The sequence below is a fragment of the Miscanthus floridulus genome, chromosome 3 (assembly GCF_019320115.1).
Source record: "Miscanthus floridulus cultivar M001 chromosome 3, ASM1932011v1, whole genome shotgun sequence".
In the NCBI taxonomy this organism is placed as follows: Eukaryota; Viridiplantae; Streptophyta; class Magnoliopsida; order Poales; family Poaceae; genus Miscanthus; species Miscanthus floridulus.
Window position 1 is genome coordinate 7407443 of NC_089582.1, and position 12466 is coordinate 7419908.

At 39.9% G+C, this 12466-nt stretch overlaps 1 protein-coding gene and 1 pseudogene across 1 annotated transcript; both read right to left on the reverse strand.

Moving 5' to 3' along the window:
* Window positions 1–262: 262 nt before the first annotated feature.
* On the reverse strand, window positions 263–2505 carry LOC136543075 (uncharacterized; annotated as a pseudogene).
* Window positions 2506–2820: 315 nt separating this feature from the next.
* LOC136543076 (uncharacterized) lies at window positions 2821–9148 on the reverse strand. Its single transcript, XM_066535635.1, has 3 exons — window positions 8856–9148; window positions 5305–7090; window positions 2821–3510 (listed from the first exon to the last, which is right to left on the reverse strand). The coding sequence occupies exons 1-3, from the start codon at window positions 9146–9148 to the stop codon at window positions 2950–2952; spliced, it is 2640 nt and encodes an 879-aa protein (XP_066391732.1). The 3' UTR covers window positions 2821–2949.
* Window positions 9149–12466: the final 3318 nt, after the last annotated feature.

The window sequence follows — 12466 nt, forward strand, 5'->3', positions numbered from 1 at the left end:
AATAGGAGCAAATGCCCAAGGAAAACTCAACAGCCATCTTGACATTCTGACAAAACTATCCAAGTACTGTGCATACTTTAGTGGCTTCTGCACCAAAGCTTCTTCCTGGGAATTACTATGGCACATCCTGTGTATTTCGGGCAACCCATTATCATATTTCTCTGCAATTTCATGATGCCACTTTATCTAAAGGCCCGACCAAGTCACTAAGCTCAGTCATAAAATGCAAAGCAAGAGTCCCATTACGTTGCCAAAGGCGGTGTCAAGGCCTTAAACTGCTAAGCCCATTTGCACCAGTCGAAGCTCTACACTTTTTTCTCTCTAGAATGCCAGCGTGGAAAGGCAAGGCCCAAAGATGAGTCTGAAATTCTCCTCCATTTGCCAGGTGCTCGATATGAGCTTTTACATTGTGTGATGGAGCTATGAATAGTATCATCTCAGTCTAGAAATCTGCTAGTATCTTCCAGCGGATGTCATCTCCTGTCTCTTCAAGCTTCCTTCCAAGCAGGATCCCTTTAATCAAAATTCGCTCATGATCAGACTGCTGTTCCATATAATGCTTCATCCACACGTATTTTGCATGCAGTGTAGTGTCTTTAGACAACATATTTTGTGCTTCAAGTCACACCTCCTGAAATGTGATTCTGGTATCTAATTCTTCGTCAGGCAGCAGCTCTGGGACAAATGCCATCAGATATGCACAGTAACTTGATAGTGTTGTGGAAATAGTACAATCGGGAACTGAACCATCTACTTCGTTTCCATCTGATGTTGCAATATCACAATATTCTGTCGCGACATGCTAAATCAACATGGTTTTGGTGTGATCAAATGCCCATCGAAGCTCACTCTGTTTGTTCCGTTGCAATGAGGATGCTCCATTTGATAGGCGACGCTTTTTGGCTTTTTTCAGAGTTCTGGCAATTGCTAGCTTCACTTCGATGGTCAACTGAATGTGGTATGGCCCCTTTATGCAGGAGTTTAAGATCCCTCTTGAGAATACCGGATGGAACTCAAGACACTTACCAAAGAAACACCCAGACATGCCTCCCATGATATCAGCGATGTATGATCGGCCATGCAAATCCTTTAGTAATGCGTGCTGGCCAACCTTATTTTGCCAACATCCCAATATCCTGGGAAGCTTATTGCAATGCCTATCAAGTACAAGAAAAATGAAGAGGCCAAACATTCCAAAACAAGTGTCTGCCCCAAAGATGGACCAGCGCTGTCTTATTTGTTCTGAGAAAAAAAATATATAGACCGGCGAACAAGCTTTACCTTAGCCCAATCAGATGACAAATAAAGATAGAGCTGCAGCAGCTCCAGTGCTATAAGCACTACAATTACTACTAGTGCAGTAACGATGGTGTCAAATCCTCCTCCAATTACTGTCCCCGTTGAGTCACTGCTCTTGTTTTTACTGTGGATGAAGTCCTTGATCGAACTCAGTATTGTGACAGGATATATAACAGATTTAGCAATGCTCAGTAGAATGAAGCGCAGCTGGTGAAGAAGTGATCATGTGCAAAAGCCAGCTCTGCCTCAATCACCCTATATGCAGCTTCATAGTTTTCCTCTGCACGTAGCAATCCTTTGAAAACAAGGTGACAAGTTTTCTTAATCTTGGCTTTGGCTTCTGGACAAGCAAGCCCAAAGAAACGGCGCCTCAACAGCCGAAACAAGGAAAACGAAAGGCATGCCTCCTTCAGCTGTTGGCCATCACTTGTGCCTAATGGGCCTTCATTAGAGCACCAGATCCTGTCTAGCGTAATTATTGTGTCTTCGTGGTCATAATAGTCCTCGTAGAATGGGTATTTGTAACCATGCAGGGTAACAGGATTATAGTTGGTTGATTTCGTGTGCTCACTCTTCATGTGAAGTTGAACATATCTGCTTTGTTTGTCCAGGAAACTGCTCGCAGTCATGCTTGCGTAAATCTTCCCCCCATTCACTGAGAGCAACAAAGCAGTCAAGAATAGATACAAGAGGGGCACAAGGAAACTGGAGCTTGTAAGAATCGTTTCGTTAGCTCTCCACATGGCGAAGAGGCTGAGCACACGAAGAAGCTGCTGGATGAAGTGCCTCATGTACTGCTTGTTGTCGTCAACACTGTAGGCTGTCATGGAGTTGGTGCTCCCCAGGGCCATGACGAACGGAAAAGCACACGCTGAAGCAACTGGCTCGCGGCAGAAGGCGGAAACGACCGTGCAAGCCCAAGAGTATAGATCACAAGAGGGGTGTTGATGGTGTAGGCCAGCCAGAGCGAGTGCTTGATGTATGCATTTGTAGAGCACCGCCGCCGCCAGCCCAAGACGACCTGAACCGCGTGCAGGAGAACTGATAGCACGAAGAACACTTGAAGCTGAGTGATGTGCCTCTTTCTGTGTGTAACCAAGAGGTGAAATCTTCAGCACCTGTTGACCCGTTCACTTTCGATTCACTTATTAGGTTCAAGATGTCTGATGTATCCACGGTCTGCTCAACGGCTCGACGCCCAGTCATTCTTGAAGGACAGACCAGCACAATTTCGTTTCGCCTAATAGCAACTAGCCTTCAATAAAGAGTGGTGACACCGTGCCCTTGTAATGTCTGTGGAGAACTGAAGCAAACATGTCAAAAGAAACAGAAATTGAGAATGAGATCGTCTCAGCTAACAAGTACATGCATGTTCGAACGTGATCTCAGCCAACATGTTAACTTGGTACACAAGTAATAAATCCACAAAAACTAGTGCCTAATATATTAGGCAAGTCTTTTTTGGATCGGCCCCGGATCCACAGTACTATAAATAAGAGGGAGCTCGCCTCAAACAAATACCTACGCACATCAAACCCAGAACCAATCTATTAGGCACCGGAGGGTTTCAGAAGCACGATATGCACGTCCAGGTTCCATTCAGATATTGATAACAATAATATATATACTTAACGATGTCCCCTTGATCATTCAGACATACCAATTACCCTGTTCTTGTGCTGTCTTCAGGAGTTCATGTGCTTCCTTCACAAGAGAAGTAAGAGACCTCGCAGGCTTGATCACCTCACATTCATTCCCAGCAAAGAGCATGAAGTCATCAACCTCCGACATGGTTTCCAATGCCTCGGCCAGTGTTCCCTTGAAATTGTGTTCATTGAAATGTGCGATGCAGCTGGGTTTCACTTCAATCATGACTATAACCACCTGGCAGGTAAGCTTCACTATCCTCAGACACTGAGCCGTGCTCTGTTTGTTTACTTGTAATATTTCCTTGAGCTTCTTTGCCACTGCTCCATCTCGAGGGGTGGCACAAGCAAAATCTTCTTTACTGATCATATTTTCGTTGCATATCACCACGGCGAGGGATAACATGTCTGCCATAAATTTTCTTTCTTCAGATTGCTTTTCATTTTCCTGAATGGGAGGCTGTACACTGTCAGTGTCTGCATCTTCTTGGGGCTGGTTTTCTACGACAATCTCTACCGCATCTGCAGTTGTTCCCATTTTACTAGATAGTATTTTATGGAGAACCTGCAAGAAACATAATTTAATACAAATGATCAGCAATACTACGATCGTATCATACATGATACAGATTGATTCAATTCATCTCTAGTGAAACAAGCATGACATTTTATCTGTACGTAAATTATTGAGAGGAGTTAATGGATTATTTGAACAAATTAAGATGACCCTTGTAGTTTCGTATGCATACTACTATTACTAACTAGAGGTCCTAACAGAGCCTCTATGTTAATTCTCACCGGAAGCGGCTAGAAATTATCGCAATAATAAAATACATCTGGTCTTTAATTTAGTGCAATCTAATCATTGTCGCTAATGATAACCATTACATCTATTCTGTTTTATAAAAAATACTCACATTTACCATTATGAAAAAATACATTAAGTAAAACCCAAATTTGTATCAAAATTACCCTCCTCTGCTATTATGAAAGATAATTTCAAGAACGCTCTAAATTTGTATATAAATTACCCATCTATGTCATAACCCCCTAGATTTTCATCTAAATTGCCTACACCTGCCATTATGAAACATAATTCAAAATAAACCCCTAATATATACTACTAATATACTAATGATACCAACGAAGTGTTTAAAACAATATTAATAGCCATAGAAATTTAGATCTATTTTTACATTTTAACTAAAATATTTGACATATCTTTATTGATGTTATAACTATTACTGCACATATAATTCCTTCATAAGAAAATTCAAACATCTGGAGAAGTGGAGAGGTTAATGCGGACTACAGGTGGCTATAATCTTCTTGGCATTTGAGATTTCTTTGGAATAACAAGTCATTATAAGACTTAAATTAATATCCTCTTAATTTTAGCACTGCAACATTATTCTAAATCTCACTTCAAGCTCTACCACTAATCTTGAGCAATGTTATACCATCTTAGTACTCAAGAGTGTAATCTATGATCTAAAACCTTATTTTAAAAATACTAAAGAACATAATAAAAGATACAATAAGGATACAAGTATTAACTTAACTTGAGGATAAAAAATATGTATAGATTAAATTTGATAATTAAAATTTAAATTCATGATGTCATAAGATATGTGCTGAAATAAGAGCCACCATTATTTAAGTTAAGGTTATAACTAAATTCATGCTCAGAGGTGCCGTGTAAAATAAAAAAATAGATATAGATGAAAAAATATTGATTAGGAATTGATAAGTTTATCATAACTAGTTAGAGAGTACAAATTATCTATTATGTCTTGTGTTACAAAATGACATAAGAGAAAAAACATGCAGATTAATACAAGTATTTTTAATTAGTCAGAGGTATTAAAAAATGATATCTAATGTTTATATCTCCTAAGATTCTACCGGCCGTGCGAGAGTATGGTTTCATGAACTAGTGTAGTGTATCTGATGCCAATATCAGGTAGCAGCTTAAATGGTTATCGATGACCAAATTGCCTAGAAAACAACCTATATCGCAGAGTACTCCCTCCATTCCAATTTATAAATCGTTTTAACTTTCTACATATATAGGTTTTATTATGTACCTAGACATAATCTATATCTAGATACGTAACAAAATCTATGAACTCAGAAAACTCAAAACGACCTATAATTTGGAACGGATGGATTTATCTTAGTAAAATGGTGTATGTTTGGGATCGGAAGGGATAATGTCGACCCAAACACACTAAATGCGTATCAGCGTATGAACGGTGGGGGAAAGTATTTGGAACCTATAGAAATAATATGCTTAAGTGACATCTCAGAAACTGCAAACAAGATAACAAGCGATGCAGAGGCAAAGGTTGCGAGTTACCTTGTTCAATAAGTCGATCGCCTCTTGCTTGGAAATTATACCTCTTGCAGCGCGAACAGGAAGCAGTCTGGCCAGTGCTTCCCCTGCATTTCCCCTCAGTTTGGGTGCTCTCTCTGTGTCCGCTTGTTCCACTTGAGATGTAGCATTATTGCTGGGCTCTTGCTTTGTAATATTGTTGGTCTCTTTCTCGAGGAAGATACGTAGCAGGGCCTTGAAAAGCTTGTTAAAATCCAGTTCTTTGAAAGAATCATCGAATGCTAACTCTGTCAGGATCTCCAGGGCTTGTTCATGCAGTTTCTGGGCACCTTCACTGTCATTCTCCAAGATACCCATCAGATTGCTGACAGCTTCTGTGTTACTCGCCAGCTTCTGGTGCAGCCTTGTTACGTCATCTCCAGGACCGGTAAGTAGCCTGCTCAGCACTGTGAGTGACTTGCTTAGCATTTCAACCGTTGTGTTGTCGCTCAGCTTGGTGAGGAAGTCGCCATGGCTTGCGCTTCTCATCAGTGGTGACGTGATCTTAGATAGGAGCCTTTGGTCCTTACTTATCTCTGTGCAGTTCCCTTGGTCCTGTGTGAGCCTCTCAAGAATCAGGAGGCCCTGAGAAATCAGCTCTTTGGCTCCTCTAGATTTATAGGAGCGGCGGTACTTGGATTCAGAATATTTCTTCAGCTCCTTGCCTAGTTGCAGGAGCCTGGTGATGAGATCATCCTCAAGGTCTTTCTTAATCTGTTTTGTTTTCCTCTTGGCGGCTAACCCGGAAGATGATGAACTGACGACGACTGCTTGTCGTTCCTCGTCAGTTTGGTCTGTGATGGTTGGCGCTACCATGTCCATGTGGGTACCATCGTCTTGATGCTCGGATGTTTCCAGTGACCCATGCTGATGATCATTTTCATCGGTAGGCAGTGTCGCCTGTTCATCAGGATTTCCCGACGGACAGGCATGCAACTTTGGTTCACAGTCACAGCTGCTAGTGCTTTCAAGTAGGGAACAAATGCACTGCAATGTACCCGGGAAGCTTGTTATATGGAGGTCACTGGCAAGGTGTGCAACAATGGTTGTGGCGCGTTCTCTGTTCTCCATGTCACCATCAGCTGCGCCTCTCCGACGACCAATCATGCCCATCAGATTCTGAATAGAGAGCCTGGAAGATAGCAGCTCCTGCCTTACAGATTTATCCTTGCCAGAGATCAGCTTGTCTAGTATCCTTGCTCCCCATCGGTGGTCATCGTCCCCAGATGCAGACTGGAGCAACTCAACGCCGTAGGTGATGAAGTTCCAATTGCCGGGCAGCTCCCCGTCCTTCCTAAACTTCCTTATTGTTTCTGAACGGTACATATCAACTAGCGTTAAACTCCATTCTTCATCTCCATATTGTTTCCTCGTCACAGCCGTGACTTCCCAAACTGACGACTCTAACATCACTTGAAGGGTACCCCAGTACAGGACGAATAGACTCTGCAACAGAGCTAGAGCATAGAAGATGTCCAGTGCGGCATTCAGTTTTGCTCTGTTGGCAACATCTCCTCCGGCGTCGCCATAATCTCGTCGTACAAGACGCCACACTGAGATCCCCAGGCTCACAAACGGCGCAACATTGAAGGACAGTAGCAAAAGGCAGGTCAACAAAATATACTTGGGTAAGAACGCCATACCCAGCATGAATCTTTGACCCATGGCCGTGGCCTCATCGATCCATTTCTGACGCCTGATAAAACTCATGATTTTGTCCTCTTCCGTATAAATCCCTCTCTTAAACTCCTTGTCATAATTGTCAACCACCCTGTGGAATAGTATCAAATTTGCACTTTGGTCAGCGCGGCATACGATAGATGAACCTTATGTTGTAGTATGCCATGCTGCAACTATGATAGTCTAATGCATTGCAACAGTAAAACCATCAATCAACGTAGTACTAGATACTTATGGCGGGTGAACGGAATTTTTTTCTATTTAGTTTACGCCATTCACGTTCCTATCCTTCCAAATTTTGCAACAAATAAATAACTCTGACACCCTGTCTATCCGTCATTTTTCTATCCTTGTATTTTCTCTCAACTCACATCTAGATCTCCACGGCTGTGGCCTAAGGTGTAGAATAGCACTACCGCACGTGTATATATATATATATACTTGTGTCACTAACAAATGAACTATTTCTCTGTACAGAATAAGTTATTCTATAGCCACCTAATTTTTAAACTAATTTACGATAAAGTGAATACATATTTACGATAGTTGTGTTACTATAACACATGGAGTTATTTACCTTAACGTTATAGTAAATCATGTAGCTAAGGAGTTACTGTAATCTCATAAATTAGCATAGTAATTATCGTAACTCAAAGTGGCCATAGAATAAGTTATTCTATAACCAGCTGCAGAGCAGTAGTTCTATACACACAAATTTACTGTTCATCAATCAATACAATCACAAGTTCCATCCATTTCTCTCGCTTTCACACGCTTGCTTTCCAACAAATAGAATTGGCACAATCACGTATTCGTCACTTACACCACTTCTTATATGGTATTAGGCTTTGTAAGGAATTAAGGTTAACATGGGAAAGTATCTCTGCGCACATCATTGTGGTTAAAGCTCTGGAATACAAGCGCTAGCATAATGTTTCTCTTAATAGTGAGGAGAAGGCCTAACAATGAGGAATAGCATCAACGTTGAATGTTGCATAGACTACTCACGCATATGCACGGTTCATCCTCGCTGTAAGTTTTCCCATGTTATTTGTTTCATTCATGGATATATCTATCTACATGTAATATTAAAGAGCCAAAATTTCATCCTATTTTTTTCATCTCCCCCTAACTATTAGACAGTTAAGAGTTTCTTTTGTCCCACTTTTTTACTTCCCAAACTGTCTCGTATGTGAACCCGGACTCATATGACCCGTGCTCGTATGAGTTACAACTCACGTCTATCGATGATTGATACGAAGTCTGATTCTAAGACACGTTTGCTAGTATATAGAAAAACAAAAAATGATAAGAAAAGAAAAAGAAAAGTTGCCAGTAACATAGGCGTCGGTTCCTTTAGTTTACGTGGGTACCTTTCCGAACAAATGCACCACACCTTCTCAATTCTCATTGGTCATAATACTAAATCGATCCAGTTCTGTGCCCATTAACTTTCTTCACCCGACGGCCGACACCATAAAACATGTCCGATCCACTGTTGTGTGCTAAATAGCTTTCCCTATATATATTTCCTTACATAACTTGCACTTTGAAATCTATATTAATATATATTTGAACCAATGCAATCATCAACAATATAAGTTAAAATTAGTTACTCTCTAACCACCCCAGCAACGTTCGGGAAATTCAACTAAGTATATAGTAAGGTATATATGTGAGCCCCTCAATTATTTTTCATTCATATGTAACAATAATTAAAGAAACAAGGTAGAAGAATTGATAGGATGTACGAGAAGAAAGGGAAAATTAAGGACAATAAGAGTGCCATACGTGCAGTGTTAAGTTCCAGAGAGGATCGGAGATGCATGGCAAAACAAGATTTGGTACATGCATACCTGCACGCCAGTAGGAAGCTGAGTAGGGTGAGAGTCCAAAAGTCCTTCATCCCCAGAACGGTGACGAAGCCTCCGAGGAGGACGACGGTGGACCACAGCAACGCCAGCGTCCCAAGACCGCTTGTAATGTTGGCTGTGGCCGTCATAAGCCTCACGTAGTGATTGATGAGCTCTTCCGGCCTTTCGACGACGTTGTCGTCGTCTTCCGGCCTTTCGACGACGTTGTCGTCGTCTTCCGGTTCCAAGCCGATTAGCTTTCCCAACGCAACCGGGAAGCAACGGCAACGCCCCATCGATCAGATCAGCCGCAATGGCTGGCCTGGCTGGTTGAATCTGTCTGTACTTTAATTTGGCGATGGGGATGGTGGCTGGACTAATTTGTCTTTACTTTGGCGAAGGGGATGATGGCTGGTTCACAGCAGTGGTCTCCGACAAACAGAAAGCTAGCGCGCGACGCGATGGCGCAGGGTTTCTTTAATTTGTTGGGCCGGGGCCCGGGGCACCAGACCAGACCAAACCATTACATGGAGATTCTTTGGCAGGTTGAGATTCTTCAGCCTAGCTAATCTGCGCACGCAGATCTACTTTACATATATAGAAATACTAGTACATTGCGTGTGCCCTCGCGCGCGGCGTGAATTAGCTGGTAAACCACTGAGTAAATAATATATGCTTAATCCTTGCATGGAAAGAGGATTAGAGAAATGAGGTTAATATAGTGTCACACCCGATTTTAAGGACAAAATCGAATGCACATCACATGTATGTTAGGTTCTGTTTATTCATACATGCAATGACAAGTATAGTGATACAGAGCAATGTTTATTATAAAAACGATAACTTATTATAAAATGACCAGAGGGTCTAAACAGAAATTACATCAAAATTCTAGCGAAGCAGGGTCTTCATCCCCGCAGGCAGCCGACCAGGGGTACACCAGCCTAGCATCGACACTGTCTTCAGGAAACACCTCTTCCAGAAACTCTATCTTCTAGTCCGAAGAGCTAGGTACCAACACCACTGTAGAAGCCCCCTCACTACGGGAATCAGGAGGTTAAAGCCTAAAAAACCCTTGGCAAAGGGTTTGCCGAGTGTCGACACTCGGCAAACGACACTCGGCGAATTTTAGTCGGCAAACAGACTTTGCCGAGTGTTTTTTGTCGGGCACTCGGCAAAGACTTCGCCGAGTGCCGAAAAAACACTCGGCAAAATAAAAATGCGAAAAAACCCAAAAATAATAGCAAAAAAACCTGAATTTTTTTTTCAGGGGAGGCCACCACCGACCAGCGCGCGCCCGCCTCCATTGAAGTCGCTGCATTTTTTGCACAAAATTCACGGCTAACGCGGCCGGTGGGATTCGAACTCACGACCTCTCCCTAGCGTCTCTGTGGCTCTACCACTGCACTAACTACCACTTGTGTCTAGATTCGTTATTTATCCTCATATATTATATTAAACCGAGAGTAAATTGCTTGTTTGAGGCCCTAAACGAATTCAAATCAAAAAGTGGTCAACTATAAAGTTTCATAACTTTTCAAGATCTACAATTTTCATTTAGGAAGTTTTTCCATCCGATGTCGTTTGAAAAATTCGAATTTCAAATTTGAGAGATTCAAACGTAGTTTTGCATGATAAGATGATTTCAAATCAAAAAGTTATCAACTACATAGTTTCATAACTTTTGGAGATCTACAATTTTCATTTAAGAAGTTTTTCCATCCGAGGTCTTTTGAAAAATTCAAATTTTCAAATTTTCAAATTCAAACGTTGTTTTTGCATGACAAAATGATTTCAAATCAAAATGTTGCCAACTACAAAATTTCATAACTTCTCAAGATCTACAAAGTTTATTTTGGTCATTTGTTCATCCAACATAGTGGTAGTAACATTATTCACAAATCTTATATATCTCTTCTACTTTCATGAAACTAATATGAGAGATGTAGATTTTATGAAAAATGTTATTGTCGCTTTGTCAAATGAAGAAATGACAAAAATAAACTTTGTAGATCTTGAGAAGTTATACAACTTTGTAGTTGAAAAGTTTTTCATTTGAATTCATTTAGGGCCTCAAAAATTAATTCAAAAAACTGATTTACCGAGGGCAAAAAAAAAAATACACACGACAAAATTCCTCTTTGCCGAGTGCCAAAACAAAGGCACTCGGCAAACTCGATCTTTGCCGAGTGCCCGAAAAAAGGCACTCGGCAAACTAAGAGTAAATTGCTTGTTTGAGGCCCTAAATGAATTCAAATCAAAAAGTGGTCAACTACAAAGTTTCATAACTTTTCGAGATCTACAATTTTCATTTAGGAAGTTTTTCCATCCGAGGTCGTTTGAAAAATTCGAATTTCAAATTTGAGAGATTCAAACGTAGTTTTGCATGATAAGATGATTTCAAATCAAAAAGTTATCAACTACATAGTTTCATAACTTTTGGAGATCTACAATTTTCATTTAGGAAGTTTTTCCATCCGAGGTCTTTTGAAAAATTCAAATTTTCAAATTTTCAAATTCAAACGTTGTTTTTGCATGACAAAATGATTTCAAATCAAAATGTTGCCAACTACAAAATTTCATAACTTCTCAAGATCTACAAAGTTTATTTTGGTCATTTGTTCATCCAACATAGTGGCAGTAACATTATTCACAAATCTTATATATCTCTTCTACTTTCATGAAACTAATATGAGAGATGTAGATTTTATGAAAAACGTTATTGTCGCTTTGTCAAATGAAGAAATGAAAAAATAAACTTTGTAGATCTTGAGAAGTTATACAACTTTGTAGTTGAAAAGTTTTTCATTTGAATTCATTTAGGGCCTCAAAAATTGATTCGAAAAACTGATTTACCGAGGGCCAAAAAAAATACACACGGCAAAATTCCTCTTTGCCGAGTGCCAAAACAAAGACACTCGGCAAACTCGATCTTTGCCGAGTGCCCGAAAAAAGGCACTCGGCAAACTGAGAGTAAATTGCTTGTTTGAGGCCCTAAATGAATTCAAATAAAAAAGTGGTCAACTACAAAGTTTCATAACTTTTCGAGATCTACAATTTTCATTTAGGAAGTTTTTCCATCCGAGGTCGTTTGAAAAATTCGAAATTCAAATTTGAGAGATTCAAACGTAGTTTTGCATGATAAGATGATTTCAAATCAAAAAATTGTAAACAACATAGTTTCATAACTTTTGGAGATCTACAATTTTCATTTAGGAAGTTTTTCCATCCGAGGTCTTTTGAAAAATTCAAATTTTAAAATTTTCAAATTCAAACGTCGTTTTTGCATGACAAGATGATTTCAAATCAAAATGTTGCCAACTACAAAATTTCATAACTTCTCAAGATCTACAATGTTTATTTTGTTCATTTGTTCATCCGACATAGTGGTACTAACATTGTTCATAAATCTTATATATCTCTCTTCTACTTTCATGAAACTAATATGAGAGATATGAGAGATGTAGATTTTATGAACAACGTTATTGTTGTTTTTTCAAATGAAGAAATGACCAAAATAAACTTTGTAGTTCTCGAGAAGTTATACAACTTTGTAGTTGAAAAGTTTTTCATTTGAATTCATTTAGGGCCTCAAAAATTGATTCAAAAACTGA